The 16,034-nt window shown below is 54.1% G+C and overlaps 4 protein-coding genes across 4 annotated transcripts; 3 read left to right on the top strand and 1 right to left on the bottom strand.

Moving 5' to 3' along the window:
- Window positions 1–3,941: 3,941 nt before the first annotated feature.
- FKR3 (FK506-binding protein 1B) lies at window positions 3,942–4,858 on the top strand (the record flags this gene model as incomplete). Its single annotated transcript, XM_062888666.1, has 5 exons — window positions 3,942–4,355; window positions 4,420–4,484; window positions 4,543–4,624; window positions 4,705–4,746; window positions 4,831–4,858. The coding sequence occupies exons 1-5, from the start codon at window positions 4,126–4,128 to the stop codon at window positions 4,856–4,858; spliced, it is 447 nt and encodes a 148-aa protein (XP_062744565.1). The 5' UTR covers window positions 3,942–4,125.
- A 928-nt stretch (window positions 4,859–5,786) lies between these two features.
- UBA1 (E1 ubiquitin-activating protein) lies at window positions 5,787–9,176 on the top strand (the record flags this gene model as incomplete). The annotated part of the gene is made up of 3 exons (XM_062888665.1): window positions 5,787–5,792; window positions 5,864–8,230; window positions 8,283–9,176. 3 exons carry the CDS (start codon window positions 5,787–5,789, stop codon window positions 9,012–9,014), a joined length of 3,105 nt encoding a protein of 1,034 aa, XP_062744564.1. The 3' UTR covers window positions 9,015–9,176.
- A 590-nt stretch (window positions 9,177–9,766) lies between these two features.
- Window positions 9,767–12,038, bottom strand: QC762_303680 (uncharacterized protein). Its single transcript, XM_062888664.1, has 2 exons — window positions 11,297–12,038; window positions 9,767–11,233 (listed from the first exon to the last, which is right to left on the bottom strand). Exons 1-2 carry the CDS (start codon window positions 11,504–11,506, stop codon window positions 9,971–9,973), a joined length of 1,473 nt encoding a protein of 490 aa, XP_062744563.1. The 5' UTR covers window positions 11,507–12,038; the 3' UTR covers window positions 9,767–9,970.
- Window positions 12,039–13,344: 1,306 nt separating this feature from the next.
- On the top strand, window positions 13,345–15,945 carry QC762_303670 (uncharacterized protein; the record flags this gene model as incomplete). The annotated part of the gene is made up of 3 exons (XM_062888663.1): window positions 13,345–13,562; window positions 13,606–13,617; window positions 13,671–15,945. The coding sequence occupies 3 exons, from the start codon at window positions 13,345–13,347 to the stop codon at window positions 15,943–15,945; spliced, it is 2,505 nt and encodes an 834-aa protein (XP_062744562.1).
- Between the last annotated feature and the right edge of the window lie 89 nt (window positions 15,946–16,034).

The raw sequence follows: 16,034 nt of genomic DNA, 5'->3' as shown, positions 1-16,034 counted from the left end.
GTTGACGGGTGAGATACATAATTCGCCGAAATTGCGGTGCCATTGTTTTATTGGATTTTTTTTTTGACAGCTGGGTAGGTGAGATTGATAGCTTGAATCCTTTGGTTGAATCGGTTTATATGGGCGGTAAGCCCGAGATGAGAGCGTTGCATTTGTCAACAACAACTTCTCTTCTGGTTGAAGGTAGGTGTGGGGATTATGCATATGGTTTACCTTATTTGGGTTTGATTACCTACTCCGACCAGAGTTATCTTGTTGTTGTTTTTCACACCTTGACTGGACATGTTGTTGGATTGGGAGCTGCTGGTGATGGTGGCCCCTATGTTAGGTCGAGTGAGAGATCTTCCACTCAGATTGGCGGCGTGTAGGTAGGTAGGTGAAAAAAAAAAGAAAAAAAAAAGAAAAGCGGATATCACCCTGTCAAGATCGGATAACGGATAGATAGGACCCATCCCATCGACAATGACCTGCGACCTGATCTTCTCCCAGTAATAAGGTAGACATGGATCGGAGTCTCATCCGTGATCCGTCAGGCTGCCACTCGGAAAGTCAGTTGAGCCTCCCCGAGCGGCGCCCGTTGTTGCTCAGCCTCATCTACGTCCCAGTTTCTTTTCTTAATCGTTCGAGAAGCCCGAACATTGAGGCGAGCTGTTTCATCCCCTTCGTTCAACTTCCCCAGCAGTCTGTTGGGCTCGCTTCAACCACCTACCTACCTGCTCCACATTGATGGCGAGAGGCGCGGTCGTGATCTTGTGATGGTCCAAACAAGACGACCTGCGGCGCTGTGAGGCGGCGAGAACCAAGGACAGTTGGACATCAGGGGTACGACCAGCCGGTGAGTTGGCTCTTTGATCTTCAAAGACGGGCTGCAATGTGCAATTTCTAGATGAGTAGTGGAAGCCCTCCCTCTTTTCGTTGCCGACCAGTCATAACTGACCTTGACTATTAGCAAAAAAACCCCACGGACTGTTTGTCTGTCGACCTGCCCACTCACCCGCATTGTCTCACAAGTGTGAACTGATCCATCATTCGTCAATCAACCTTGACCGATCGGCAGCGAACGTGAGAAATGTGTCTCGCGCCCGAATCCTAGGAAACCCCCAGGTCTTTTCGGTCGGTCTAGACTTTCTCGGGATGCCATTGCGGCATCGGCTTGTGGGAGAGAAAGACTGATGGAAAAGAAAAATATCTGTCACGGAGCAAGTTACCATGTGCGCAGCCGCATCAGGTGTTGAATGCGTGTTTCATATCTCTTTCCAGATGTGTGTGTGTGCGTGTGTGTGTGTTGATATATCGTCGAGTGTGTTACGACAGGTCTGCAACGTTCCGTCTGTGGTTTGACTGCCTTATCTTCCCACCTGGCGAGGCTATCCTTATTTCCCAGTTCCTCAAGTGGTAGTAATTGTTCGGTGGTGGGTCATGTCAAGTTGTTGGGTCCTGCAGAAGACTCCATCTCCCATCACATCTTCGAACGAGTTGGCGATGGAGAATAGGCCGGCGCCGAAAGGCATCGGGCAGCCTTGAGGTGCATTCGTTGTCACAAGTGTGACGGGATATACGATGATGATCAGGCCAAACCTGCGCCTGTCCGTGTCCCCGACAGGAAAAAACTGGATGAAAAAGAAGCCTCCTGGGGCGAGCAGCCGGAGGTTGAATTCGCGCCCCCCCTTCCCGGTACATCTTTCGCCGTAATACGGACAGATCCCATCTCGAGGTTGTTTACCCACTTGTACAAGATCAAAGCGGCAGAATCTCTCACACAAGGTTCAAGGTTGTGGTCACACGCCGTACTCCACCACTCTAGGGACACCACGTGTTTCCCAGTCCCTTTAGAGCCGGATCTCGATCTTGTCACGAGGGGGACCAAGGGCCTTCGGGCCAATGGAAACCGAGAGAAATGCCCGGGGGAGCTGCCACCAACCGAATTTTGCTCCATCCCGTAGGTTGGAGGCATTGTGTCCAGCAGATCCTTAGATCGATAGATTGGGGCCTCGGAGGAGACCAAGATTCCCATCACGGCATGGGGCTGTCGTCAGCAAGGTGAGCTCGGCAGCAAGAGCACCTTTGCTGCAGGTGGTTCGGCTGAAGGGTCGTTCATAAAGCTACCTATCCGTTTGTGGACATCGGCCGGAAGGGTGAGATAGAATGGCATGTCTGGAAGGGCGAGAAAAGCAGGATGCAGGGTGCCATGGTGAGCCCAAAGGATGTTCGCCCCCCCTCTGAACCATGGTCGACATCGTGCGGTGCTGCGTTCGTACTCATCAGCCGGCGGCAGTCACGTCCAATCTATCTGGCATAACACTCGCTGTTTGGCTGCCAATGTGATAGGCTCGCAGGTGCTGGTGGTGCAGATCGGGACAACTTCTGCCATCGCCCGTCATGAACCCCATGAATCCTTGCCCTGCAACCAGCGAGAGACCCCCGAGTCTCATGGAAATGGGGGTATCATGCTAGTTTGCACACACATGTGCCTTGTCCGTTTGTGTGCTCCTTCAAAACCACTCACGGCAGCAAGGTTAGGCGGATAATTGGCTCCGTGTTACTTGGCCGGCCTGACCCTGATGGATCTGTACGCTCCTCTCCAGGTTCTCTTGTGTTCACCGGCCCGATATGGCATCAGCGAGCGGCAGGAACAGCCGCGGGAAAGGCGAGCAATAGCGAGGTTTCTCCTGTTGGGCCCTGGACTGCGACATACCCATAACGCATCAAGCTATTTTTGATGGAGCCGTCCGTACCAGCGGACAAGCTACGTCATCGCTCATTGCGAGATATCGTCGTGTTGCCGCGACCAGCGTCGAGGAATAGGCACCGTAGGGGAAAGACGAGATCTGAACCCGTCGACGAGTCGGGCTAGCCCTGGTGTCATGCGGCATCTATGCACGCTGGCATCCTGCCCTGGCTCTTGCAGCTGGAGCAATGGCACTCCATATCGGTATGGAGATTGGGTTCTTGTCCGAGAACCGCCCTGGAGCCCAACCATCCACGGTTTGCCCTCTTTGCGCATATTGGATGCCGTCCTGCGTCTGCTCCGCCTGTATGTACATGATCGGGGCACCAGACAGAAATGCCAGAAGGGTCCATCCCCACCCCAGCAACATCACGATACCCGCCCCGGATGCTTTTTCCTGTTCGTCTTCCCACTTGTGTCGTTGGGCGTCCATCATGAAGCTGACCCCTCCCCACCCCCCCATCTTTCTCTCGGCGTGTCTTGGAATCAGGCGTGGCTGTCGAGAGTGTGAAGCTGAGACTGAGACTCTGTCATTTGTCTGGTATTGCCCGCAAGGCATTCGCATGTCGTTGGAGCACAAGCGGGGGGGTGGCCTCCACTGTTGTGAGTGAGTTGAGGTTTGAGTGAGTTGAGGTTTGAGTGAGGTTCACACAGTTCAGCAACGGTTTGGTGGCACAGGCGGGTCTTTTTCGCTACAAGCTACACCCTTGTCCCACCGCTGTGCTGGGACGAGGTTCGAAGCTACCCTACACTGTACCTAGGTTTCTCTCCTGAAGGGAACCTAGGGGGGTGATGGACCGTTGTCGGCGTCGGCCCGTGGTGGTGCCCACCCTTGCCGCTACGTACCGCTTAGGCGTTTCCCGTGTTCAAAGGCCATCCCAATATCTTGGTGTTGGGGGATGCAAAAAAAGCAGATTGGCAGGTTGGGTACATGCAGCATGCGGTAAAAGTGAAGGGGTCACAGAGGGTCATCAGAGAATCTCGCTTCGAGAAGACCGAACCCCACGGATAGCCCCGCGCCAGATCTAGCTGCTGCTTCTGCCGTGCAGCCAACCAGGACCGGGGTCTTACACACCAGTTCGGCGACCAGATTCATCCATCACAGCATCCTGGATGCGATGTGGGATGCCACCAGCACCAGCACCGCAGACTAAGATTGCAGGGTCGAGCTAGTATAGAGCCACTGGGGACTGGCCGGTGACGGGGGCACGGGAATCGATCGACACGGCCATCTCCCATCTGATCTGTCAGTCAGTGTTTTAGCAGCGACAAAGTACCGGCCGTGGCTTCCGAGCCCCCGAGGTACCATGTAGGTACTGACGGGACCTCAAGACGAAGGGTCCTGATATATAAAAAGGACAAGGCTCGTCTCCAGATCCTACGTTGCTTTCCAGACCATGCCACACTCTTGTCCGTCCTTTTCCGAGCTCGTTACGACTACCTTTGACTCTAACACTCTACATCCTCCAACAACTCCAACAACCCCACAGATCAACAGCATCATGGGCGTCACAAGAATAACCCATGTCCACGGGACCGGACCTTCACCTGCCCCTGGACAAACAGTCGTCATCGAGTACACTGGCTGGTTGAAAGACGCCAGCCAACCAGAAAACAAGGGCCAGGAGTGAGTGACAACCTGCTTCTCTCTCTCTACATGCAACCAACTAACACGATCACCCCTACCTCAGGTTTGACTCCTCCGTCGGTCGAGGAGACTTTTCCACTCAGATCGGGATCGGGAAACTGATTAGAGGTACGCATGTCGAGTAACAGGACCGCTGTGACAAGCTGTCAGCTGACAGTATATCCAGGTTGGGATGAGGCGGTCCTCGACATGAGGGTTGGGGAGAGAGCGACGCTTGATATCACCAGCGACTATGGCTATGGCGAAAAGTATGCGCGACTACTAGTTACCTTACCAACCTATACTGCGATTAGTCACAGACAATGACTAACCAAGCGCTTGTTAACAGAGGATTCCGCGGCCACATCCCACCCAATGCGGATCTGATCTTGTAAGTGCTCTCTTGACCCTCACCGACTGGCTTGACTCATCTGAGCCTCTGAACCTCTGCTAACCCTGCTCCTGCCTACCTTAGTGACGTCTATCTAAAAGCCGTTCAGTGATTCAACACGACTTTGTGGTGGAGAGATTCTTTGGTTTTTGACACAAGCAAGAGAGGAGATATTGGAAGTTTGAGTCTTACGTTCTGTTGCCATTAGCAAGCCCTTTTGTATTTCTAGGGTTATACCTATCTTGCCAGATATCTCTTTTCATCGATGATGTGTGTGTCGGAGAGAGAAAAAGAAAGACTTCTATTACCCACTTGGAAGCATCAAAATCACGCATCATGACTCTTGCCGTCCCCGACCAAGAAAGAAGCTCATCGGGAAAAAAGGTGTAATCGAAGTCAAAAGTCGATGAGCGAAACAGCAGTTGTTCCTTCTCATCAATTGCACGGCCAAGGGTACCTGGCGGGAAAGGCGGGGCCAGTTGCCCCACTAGGCAGCCCCAGGGGGTGGAACCGCATTCCATCATGGCCCATGGGCCATGGATGGTTAGAAATCACCATCAGATTCCATGCAGCTCTGACAGCTCGAAACAAAAGCTGTCTTTTACTGTGAGGCGAGCTCTCTGTTGGTAATAATAGATACAAAATTGCAAACATCGGCGTCAGAGATAGACCAACACTTACATTTCAAATAATAAAACCGTTGGCATCGTTGTTACTGTTACTTCCAGGCTGTCACTGCCCCCACTCTACACTCCAGGGTAGCTCACAAGGCACCCAGCCAACCATCCATCGCATCATCCCCCGCAGCGCAGTCCGCAGTCCAGCTCGGTGGCGGGGCTGACCTGTGACCGGGACCTCGCACCGCCAACTCTCTACTCTATCCGTCAACTCAACTGCCGCCTCGCCCGGTGCAACCGCAATACCACCCAAAACCACCATCAACAATCCAAAAACCACTCCACCAGCCATCACATAAACTTGTCAAGCTGGGGAAACGCAAAGTATCCGACGGGGATCTGCCTATCTCCCTCAAGAAAACCATGACTGTTCGTCTTCTCCTTGCTAGTTAACCCTAGCTCCGACAGGCTCAAAACTGACTGCTCCTGATGCCATCCAGGACAAGAAGCTCCCCGAGGAGGTCGACCTCGTCACCCGAATGCAGGTTGACGAGTCGGTCGTGGGCACCACCGAAATCGACGAGTCGCTCTACAGCCGACAGCTCTATGTCTTGGGCCACGAGGCCATGAAGCGCATGGGCGCTTCCAACGTCCTCATCGTTGGTCAAAAGGGCCTCGGTGTCGAAATCGCAAAGAACATCGCCCTCGCCGGTGTGAAGAGCGTCTCCCTCTTCGATCCCGCCCCCGTCGCTATCGCAGACCTCTCTTCTAACTTCTTCCTGCATCCCGAAGACGTCGGCAAGCCTCGCGACCAGGTCGTGGCCCCACGTGTCGCCGAGCTCAACGCCTACACACCAGTTCACATTCACCAATCTGATAGTCTTGGCGAGAACCTGTCGCAGTTTGACAAGTACCAGGTCGTGGTTCTAACAAATACGCCCCAGCACCTCAAGGTCCTCGTCGGCGACTACTGCCACGAGAAGGGCATCTACTTTATCGCCGCCGAGACAGCCGGCCTGTTCGCCAACATCTTTTGCGATTTCGGCAACAACTTCACCGTGCTCGACTCCAGTGGCGAGAACCCCGTCAGTGGTATAGTGGCAGGCATCGACGAAGAGGGTCTGGTCTCTGCCCTCGATGAGACGCGGCACGGGCTGGAGGATGGCGACTACGTGACGTTTACCGAGGTGGAGGGTATGGAGGGTCTCAACGGTGCCGAGCCCCGAAAGGTCACGGTCAGGGGCCCATACACCTTTTCCATCGGTGACGTGTCAGGTCTCGGACAGTACAAGCGCGGAGGTCTCTATCAGCAGGTCAAGATGCCCAAGTTCATCAGCTTCAAGAGCATTTCTGCTGCCTTGAAAGAGCCTGAATTTGTCATCTCTGATTTTGCCAAGTTTGATCGCCCACAACAGCTTCACATCGGGTTCCAAGCCGTGCATGCCTTTGCCCAGACCCATGGTCGTCTTCCCCGGCCCATGAACGATGAGGATGCGCTTGTCGTGATCAGCTCGGCCAAGCAGTTCGCCCAAGCCGAGGGAATCGAGGTGGAGTGGGATGAGAAGCTCCTGAAGGAGCTCAGCTACCAGGCTACTGGTGACCTGAACCCAATGGCCGCCTTCTTCGGCGGTCTCGCGGCTCAAGAAGTGCTCAAGGCTGTGTCTGGAAAGTTCAACCCCGTGCAGCAGTTCATGTACTTTGACTCGCTTGAATCACTCCCAACGAGTGTTGCCCGCACCGAGGAGCTTTGCCAGCCCACCGGTGCTCGCTATGATGGCCAAATTGCCGTCTTTGGCCGCGAGTTCCAAGACAAGGTCGCCAACGTCAGACAGTTCCTCGTCGGTGCCGGTGCTATCGGCTGCGAAATGCTCAAGAACTGGGCCATGATCGGTCTCGGAACCGGTCCTCGCGGCAAGATCACTGTTACCGACATGGATTCCATCGAGAAGAGCAACCTCAACAGGCAGTTCCTCTTCAGGCCCAAGGATGTTGGCCAGATGAAGAGCGACTGTGCCGCCAGGGCAGTTCAGGCGATGAACCCTGAATTGGTCGGCCACATCGTCACCCTGAAGGACCGTGTCAGCCCCGAGACAGAGCACATCTTTAACGAGGATTTCTGGAACGACTTGGACGGTGTTACCAATGCGCTCGACAACGTTGAGGCGAGAACATATGTCGACAGGAGATGCGTCTTCTTCCACAAGCCTCTGCTGGAGAGCGGTACTCTTGGTACCAAGGGCAACACCCAGGTCGTCCTTCCCAAGATCACCGAGTCATACTCATCCTCTCAGGATCCCCCCGAGCAGTCCTTCCCCATGTGCACTCTGCGCAGTTTCCCCAACAAGATCGAGCACACCATTGCGTGGGCTCGTGAGTTGTTTGAGAGCTCGTTTGTCAAGCCTGCCGAGACAGCCAACCTCTATCTTACCCAGCCCAACTACCTCGAGACCACTCTGAAGCAGGGCGGCAACGAGAAGGCCACCCTCGAGATGCTCCTCGACTACCTCAAGAATGACCGGGCTCTCACCTTTGAGGACTGCGTTCAGTGGGGCCGCATGCTGTTCGAGAAGCAATACAACAATGCTATTCAGCAGCTGCTCTACAACTTCCCCAAGGACTCTGTCTCGTCTACCGGCACCCCATTCTGGTCTGGGCCGAAGCGCGCGCCTGATCCGTTGAAGTTTGATGTGAACAATCCCACTCACTACAGCTTCATCGTGGCGGCGACCAACCTGCATGCCTTCAACTACAATATCAATGTCAAGGACAAGACAAGGCAGGATTACATCCAGGCCTTGGAGTCGATGATTGTTCCCGACTTTTCTCCTGATTCCAACGTCAAGATTCAGGCCGACGAGAAGGAGCCTGTAAGTTTTGCCTGAAGAGGTACCCTAGAATGATCTCGCTGACTTGTTTTAGGATCCGAACGCCGGCGCTGCCTTTGATGATGAAGCTGAGCTGAGCAATCTGATCAAGCAGCTTCCCGATCCCAAGTCCCTTGCCGGCTTCAAGCTCACTCCTGTCGAGTTTGAGAAGGATGATGATACTAACCACCACATTGACTTCATCACGGCTGCCAGCAACCTGCGTGCCGACAACTACAAGATCGAGCAGGCCGATAGGCACAAGACCAAGTTCATCGCCGGCAAGATCATTCCCGCCATCGCCACCACTACGGCGTTGGTCACCGGCCTGGTCATCCTTGAGCTGTTCAAGATCATCGACGGCAAGGACGACATCGAGCAGTACAAGAACGGCTTCATCAACTTGGCCCTGCCCTTTTTTGGCTTCAGCGAGCCGATTGCCAGCCCCAAGGTTGAGTACACGGGTCCCGACGGCAAGGTGACGTTTGACAAGATCTGGGACCGCTTCGAGTTCAATGATGTCACGCTGCAAGAGTTGATCGATGACTTCAAGTCCCGTGGCCTGGAGATCTCGATGGTGAGCTCAGGCGTGAGCTTGCTGTACGCGTCCTTCTTCCCGCCTGCGAAGAGAAAGGACAAGTATCCGATGAAGTTGAGCGAGCTGGTCGAGACGGTGAGCAAGAAGAAGATTCCCGAGCATCAGAAGGAGCTGATCTTTGATGTGGTGACGGAGGATGCGGACGGGGAGGATGTGGAGGTGCCGTACATCAAGGTGAAGATTAGGTAGATTTTCAAGGGCCGGCAGGTTAGCTAGAAGAAATGACAAACGTTGGGAATGAAGGGGAGGGAACATTGTTCGGTTAGACTTCTATTACTACCTTGGCTGAGGGAATGGATTAGATCCCACGCCTTGATTTTGGTGACATGCAAGATTGGTGACACGTTTAGCTACCTTTGACTGTGATTTGGAAGTGCTCTCTGTGAATCAAAAGTAGTTCGTCAAGTGTGGGTTGTATGTCCGTCTTCTCAAAACGGGTTGTACCCTCACCTCACCCATAAATGTCAAGCCCCTGCACCGCCTTGGTCACCTATCCCAACCCTTCCCCTTTTCATCCTATCCCTACCTAGGTACTCAGGTAAGGTATCCAACTTGCACCGTTTACTGTGCCGCCCACCCGTCAAAAACCTCAAAACACATCCACGCTCCGTAGACGAAAATGTAAGCCCCGTGTTTCGCCGTCCTGAGTTGCCCATGCAGTAAAACGTTGCACAGAAAGTACCTACCTCCCTAGCCCACACACACACACACACACATACACAAACACACACACACACACACCAAACCCCTCAACTACCGACTTGGGTCCCTTCCGACTGGTCCGAATGTGTGTCTAACAAGAATCTTACTCAGACATCATCACACCAAGTCCTGACACAAAAGTCCCCAAAAGAATACCGAGCTTTGGGTGTGGTTGCTGTCGTGTAAAGGGGGTTTCGAGACACAGACTGACGAAATCTCGGCGGAGAGACAAAGCACAGTTCTTTGCAAGTGAACAAGTTGAAAACCCGTTTCGAGTTGCCCTCTATTCTGACCGTTTTGTACGGTTCCAGGAAAAAGACGGTAATAATGCTCAGAATATATCACCCCGGTCTCCAAACCCTAAACCACCAAGCCGTCTAATCCATACCTAATCTAACCACCAGACCCCAACCCGCATCACCAAACCGATACCTGATAGAAAACTACACCAACAACCCCCAAATCCGTCCCCTCAAACCCTCCATCTTGTTCCCCTTCCCCTCCCTCCTGGGCTTCTTCCTCAACTTCCCCCTCTCCCTCTCAAGCTTCTCATCCACCCGCCTCATCTCCCTTTTCATCTTCCCTTCCCTCCCCTTGTCGCCATCCCCATGATGATTCAACCCCCTCTTGACCCTCCTAACCCCCTTCCTCCCCGCCTTGAGCCCCCTCACAAACCACCTCTTCACATCCGTCCCAACATTTGTCTTTGAGCTTTCTTCCTTGAACCGATCCAAACCCTTCCCGCAACCACCACCCCCAGCCCTCGAGCCGCCCGACTTGTAATGATGATGATGATGACGATGATGACGATGATGATGATGATGATGATTACCATTTCCCCTCCGGAAATGCCCACTAATCCTCTCCCTCAACTGCATCCCAAAAGAAACATGCTCTTGCTCCTCTTCTTGCAGCGGCGGTACGAAAGAAGAATGCTCCCCTTCAAACCCCGAAAATGCAGTGCTCACCCTGGGTAAACACCTCGTGGAAGCATCCTCATCCGCTCCCTCCTGTTCCATCCTGTCCTCAACCGCCAGCCCAACAAGAAGAGGTGACTCCGGCGCCGGCAAAGCAAAACCCTCGTCCTCTTCCTTTTCCCCTTCCCCGGGCGGTGCTGGAAAGTTAAACACCGCCCCACCCCAGACCTGACTCTGGACACCAGGTGGTGATGATTTCGCGGCGGATATAACCCTTGCAATCTCCCCCTCCTCTCGGCTCAACCTCTTCTCCCCGGGGTACAACCCCTCCTCTACTCCATCGTCATCCCCCCCCTCCGAAGAAGCATCAGCATCAAAATCCGCCTCGCTGAATCCATATCCCGCCAGACTAGACAATATTTTCCTCCCAAGCGTCAACGGCGGGGAGACAGGACTTTGGGCCCGTTCGTCGGAGGGGTAGGTGGATGATGCTGATCGGATTTGGGCGTGGATGATACCATGTCGGGCGAGATCATCCCTTGGGGATGCACAAGAGAGATCTAACCCCCCTTGGTTGGCGTACACCACCAGCTCTGGAGATGCAGGCGGGGATTCAAAAGAGAAGGTTCTGTGGCGGTAGGGAGATCTCACTCGCTCTGTCGGGGGGGGACTGGGGCTGGGTTTACGGGGGAGGGAGTAGGTTGAGTAATATGACGGGAGGTTGGAGGGGTTGTTTTCCTTGTTGTCGGGGCGGTTCTCCTGGGAGGACCCGGCATTGCGAATGGTTTGCTGCGAGGGAGGAGGAAACCGATTCGGGTCCTTTTCCTAGAGGCCGGCGAATGTGTTTGGGACGTTGAGACGGCGGCGGTTGCGGTGGTGGCGGATGAAGGGGAGGGGGGTTGTTGAGCGCCTGTTACTGTAATAAGAGTCGCTGGAGGGGGTCTGGAGGTCGAGGGGTGGTTCGGAAGCGGTGGTGTTGTCGTCGCGGCGGTAGCTGCGGGTTGGGAGGGTGTATGCTTGCATGATAGTGGTTTGATGATATCTTGTAAGACTGACTGCCATGGGATGCTGACAGATGGTTGTTATCCGACGTCCTGGGGGTTTTCTGGTTGGAGGTTGGGATTGGCTTTGAAGATTGGCGGGTTGGCTCTTTCTGCGATGTAGCTTCCGTACTCTTTCCTCTGCTCTCTCACCTTCGGTCCTTCTTCGATGGCAGGGTGAGGCATGACGAAGGCACAACGGCCGATGTCGTGAACCTCGGTCGTCTTTTGCACGTGTAGGGTGTAGGTTGTTGTTTCTAGAATAGGCAGCATGCAAACACACGCTGCTCCTGAGACTACTGAGTGATTGTATTGGTGATGATGATTTGGAATGGTGATGCTTTCCAAGGCAAGTCCGGGGACCCCGACCTGAGACCTCTCTGTATGTCTCGATGCCTGGGGCCTATTCTTGGAGGCTACTGCTTTTCGTGTTGCCTAATCTAACCATCGCTGTTACACAAACATTCCAAAACACCATCAGATAGACATCTTTAGCCTTTAGCCATGCCGAAAACAGGATGCAACGGCGAGTCTTTGGACACACCCCTCCGGTGCTTGGCCGAGGTCTGTGGCTCGACGCGTGGGCGGGTTTTAGCGAGCCGAGCTGCTAACTCTTCGGGGTATAGCGGACGACGGGGAACGCTGGAGTCGCAACGCTTCTGGTGATGCACTAATAATTAACCACCTTCCGAAACTCCATGCTCCGCCGCGCCGGCAGTGGATAGTTTACGGAAGGGATCAGCCCAAATCAGTCGATGGGAAACCGATCTGATCGAAGAGGGACACCCAGCTCTTCAGAAGAGTGTCAGATATCCATGATGGGGCCACGGGGCGAGCACACCACCACCACCACCACCACAGCACAGCACTCCTCTCCGGCAGAAAAACTGCAAGCACATGCAACCATCTCAACTCCCCAGGCACCAGGCACCGACATTCCGTACCGCTATTCTTAGCGAGAACTCCTCTGCTCCGTCGACCACCTCCGCCGGACTGCTTCTTCTCAAACTTCATCTTAGTCAGAGCCCTTGCTGCCATGCCCCAAACTGACAGAGGGCTCAAAGGTAGTTTGCTCGATTGCCTCGACAACCTGCTGTCTAGTAAGAGTTCGATGGATGCTTCCATGCATACAATAGCAGTTGTCTTGACGCACGTCGCCGGCGATGCCCGGGGGGGGGCTGCCATGTGGCTACTGGGCCGCCCGCCGACATGTGTGAACCCATCATTTTTGGCTTCAGTGACATCGATTTCGACCTTGCGTCTCGAGTCGATCCGGGGCTCGGTCGACCATCTGGGACAAGCGAGAGATGGCAAAGAACAAGATGGAGAGGATAAACGAGGATTCGAGCTGAGTGGGTGAGATGGGGTGAGAAGGCGGCGTGGTGGAAGAAAACGGGGGGCCAAGGTGGCCCAGGCAGTTCTTTTTTCCCTCTCCTACTTCAACTACCCTTCAAAAAATGATGCAAGATCTGAGGAGGGTAAGGTATGGAGACATGGGGACATGGGGGTTTTTTGTTTTATCGCTACATCACCTCCTCCTTCGCTTCTCGGCGTGCCGTTGCGTGGGTGTGCTTGTTCTGAATCTGTGAGGGCGCATCTATGCCCGGTTATTGATTAGTGTCAAGCAGTCGGTGTCCACTTGCCTACCTACCCTTCACCTTGGCTTACATTATATTGCCCCTGGAACACGACCAAAAAGATCCAAAAAGGGAGGGGAAGACCTCTTTTTTTTCCTGTCTCCGAATGATCTCGGTTTTGGTTCACACACGCTCACACACACTCACACACGCTCTCTCTCTCTCTCACACACACACACAGTAGCACGGGTATACCCAGGGGGGAGAGAGAACCACGAGCATTATGGCCGAGGGGCTGCAGAGATTGCCGCCGCCGCTTCATATACAGACGACCGGAGGGGGAAATACCAAAAGCAGCAACCCGAGCCCCTCGATATCGGCGACGAATTCTCCAACGGCATCATCAGTGATAACAACAGCTTCGACCACCACAGCCTCGGGTCACATCAAGAAGCGGACGAGAGCGAGCAGACCAAAAGTCAGGACCGGTTGCATCACCTGGTAGGTTTTGAGAAGAACACTTTGTGGTTCAATGGCTGACAAGGATCGACAGCAAGTGAGTAATGACGAGACACAGCAAGAAAAAGATTCTGATCGTGATGGTAATAGGATCCGTCGGGTGAAGTGTGGAGAAGAGAAGCCAGCTTGTCTTCGGTGCACGTCGACGGGGAGGACGTGTGATGGCTACGACAAGGGTTCTAGCTCGGCCTACGCCCGCTACCGGTCCTCGCCTGCCGACCCAACGCGCACTGCCGAGCTGGCCAAGGTGGAATTCGTAAAGGCGTGTCAATGGAGCGAGGCGTTGCGGTCGATGCGCCGGATTGCGCCGGCTGACATTGACGGGACCGACACGGAAAAACGCTTCTTTGGCCGGTTTCGTTCCAACTCTTCCACGTGGTTTGACCCGAGCACGCCGCAGCACCTGTCTCATTATACCGTATTCTGGAACAAGGTGATATCGCCATCGACGAATTGCTGTCAGGATGAGGCGGTCAAGCACGCCGTGGTGGCCCTCGGGGCGGCTCACACGTTGGTTCAGTTTCCAGACCAAAAGGTCCTCGACGGCTTCACCCGCGACGCACTGGAGGTGTTTGTTATTCAGCAGTACAACAAATCCATCGCAAAGCTGCAACGACATGTCGGTTCGACGGGTCCGGATTCGGTCAGAATTACACTCATCTGCTGTCTGGCGTTTATATTTCTCGAAACCGTCAGGTCGAAGCACTCGGTGGCCGTGACTCACCTTGTCAATGGTCTTCGAATATTACAGAGCATGCCGTTTAATGTCTTCGACTGCCTATCCGACACATCAATATTTGTGTGGCCACCACTGGGCACGAGTCATCAGAGAGACGGATTGGAAATGCCCGACATCATTCGGTTATTTGCCCGGCTAGAAGTCACGTCGTGTTTCTTCACGACAGCTATCCACCCGGTCGTTTCGGAGAAGTCGTACGTCTCGAGGGTATACGACGACGGCGCGAGCCTACAGACGGCCGAGGGGCCAACAGTGATATTAGACACGAAGGAGGCTAGAAAACTAATGGCCACCTTCCAACACGACACCATGGCCTTTTTGCACAAGCTCTCCGCCTCGACCATCCGACCCGAAGGTCGCCAATCAGCCTGCCTCCGAGCCAGAGCAAAACGTCTCGGCCCTATTATCTCCGAGTTCTTCGCCCGATTCGGCTCCATCGCGCCCAACACACCAGACCTGTACATTCTTCTTCTTGACCTCCTCTACTTCAAAACAGCCTTGTTTCTGGTGTCGAGGATACCATCCCTCCCGCCAAAACGACCACCCATGTTCCCACCCTCTCTGGCCCTCAACCCCTTCTTAATCAGCTACACCCCTCCCACCCCCCTACCCGCTGCTCCCTCCCCTCGCACCTCGCACCCAAATTTAAGTCTGAGCTCCCTCCAGCAAGGGATAATCGAAGCCGACGACGAGGAAGGGGATGTAGAGCAGGAAATGGAATGGGAATCTCTCTTACATGACATGCTCTCCTTGGCACGCAGCTTGACAACTAGCCCGATAGGTCAAAAAATGCGCCCCTGGTCCCGGTCTACTACGGTCACCATGACCAGCAAACACCAAAGTCCATCAACTCACTCCTCCTCCTTCTCCTCCTCCTCTTCCTCCTCCTCCCAAGTCAAGATATCAGTCCCCGTCCCCGGGGCACCAATACCCGCCCCTGCCCCTGCCCCTGCCCCTGCCCCTGTGATCACCACCATCAAGAAAGAACCCTCACCCCCGGCGGCGGTGTTATCATCAATAGTACCGACAACAACAGCAGCGCAGGATTCGACCAACAACAGCAACAGCAACAACAACAACAACAACAACAACAACAACAACAACAACAACAACAACGACAACAACAACCCCAAACCAACAACCGACACTTTGCTCTCTGGCCCGCTGTACACCATAGCGCTGCACACAACAAATCACATCACCAAAAACAAGGCTGTCGACCTCTTGGTGGAGAATATAAACCCTTGCAGTCTGACATCTCAGCCAACCATGGGGACAAGTCCTACGCCTAACAAAAGCGGGGAGGGGATGGGAATGGGAATGGGAATGAAGGAGGTTGTCAAGGGGGTGATTGAGCAAGAGAGGCAGGTTATTGAGGAGGGGGGGTGGATGGGGTTGATTAATTCGCGGGGCGGACAGGGGGGGAAGTGGTATGATGCTCCGAGGGAGTTGAGCGGAGGGGTTGGGGGGTTGCCTAGGGTTTGGGATGCGCTGGTTGGTGGTGGGGATGGACATGGGGGAGGTGGTGATGGGGAGGATAATGAGGGGATTGGGGAGGGGGGTTTTAATGAGGTTATTGAGGGGAGGGGGAGGAGTTGGAGTGGGAGTCAGGGGGGGGGTTGGTGAGTGGTGATGAGAGAAGGGGCGAAAAGGGTTGATGCTTTATGGGAGTTTTGGGATTGCATTATAGGGTCTATATCAATGGGGAGGATGCA

This window comes from Podospora pseudocomata, chromosome 3, assembly GCF_035222375.1.
Source record: "Podospora pseudocomata strain CBS 415.72m chromosome 3, whole genome shotgun sequence".
Lineage (NCBI taxonomy): Eukaryota > Fungi > Ascomycota > Sordariomycetes > Sordariales > Podosporaceae > Podospora > Podospora pseudocomata.
The sequence above is the reverse complement of the archived record's forward strand: the minus strand, read 5'-3'. Positions and strand labels throughout refer to the sequence as shown.

Coding starts and splice junctions, on each gene's coding strand:
- QC762_303680 (XM_062888664.1), bottom strand. CDS start 11,506: ATGGCAGTCAGTCTTACAAGATATCATCAAACCACTATCATGCAAGCA. Junction 11,234..11,296: donor GCAACCGCCGCCGTCTCAAC/GTCCCAAACACA, acceptor CCTCCCTCGCAG/CAAACCATTCGCAATGCCGG.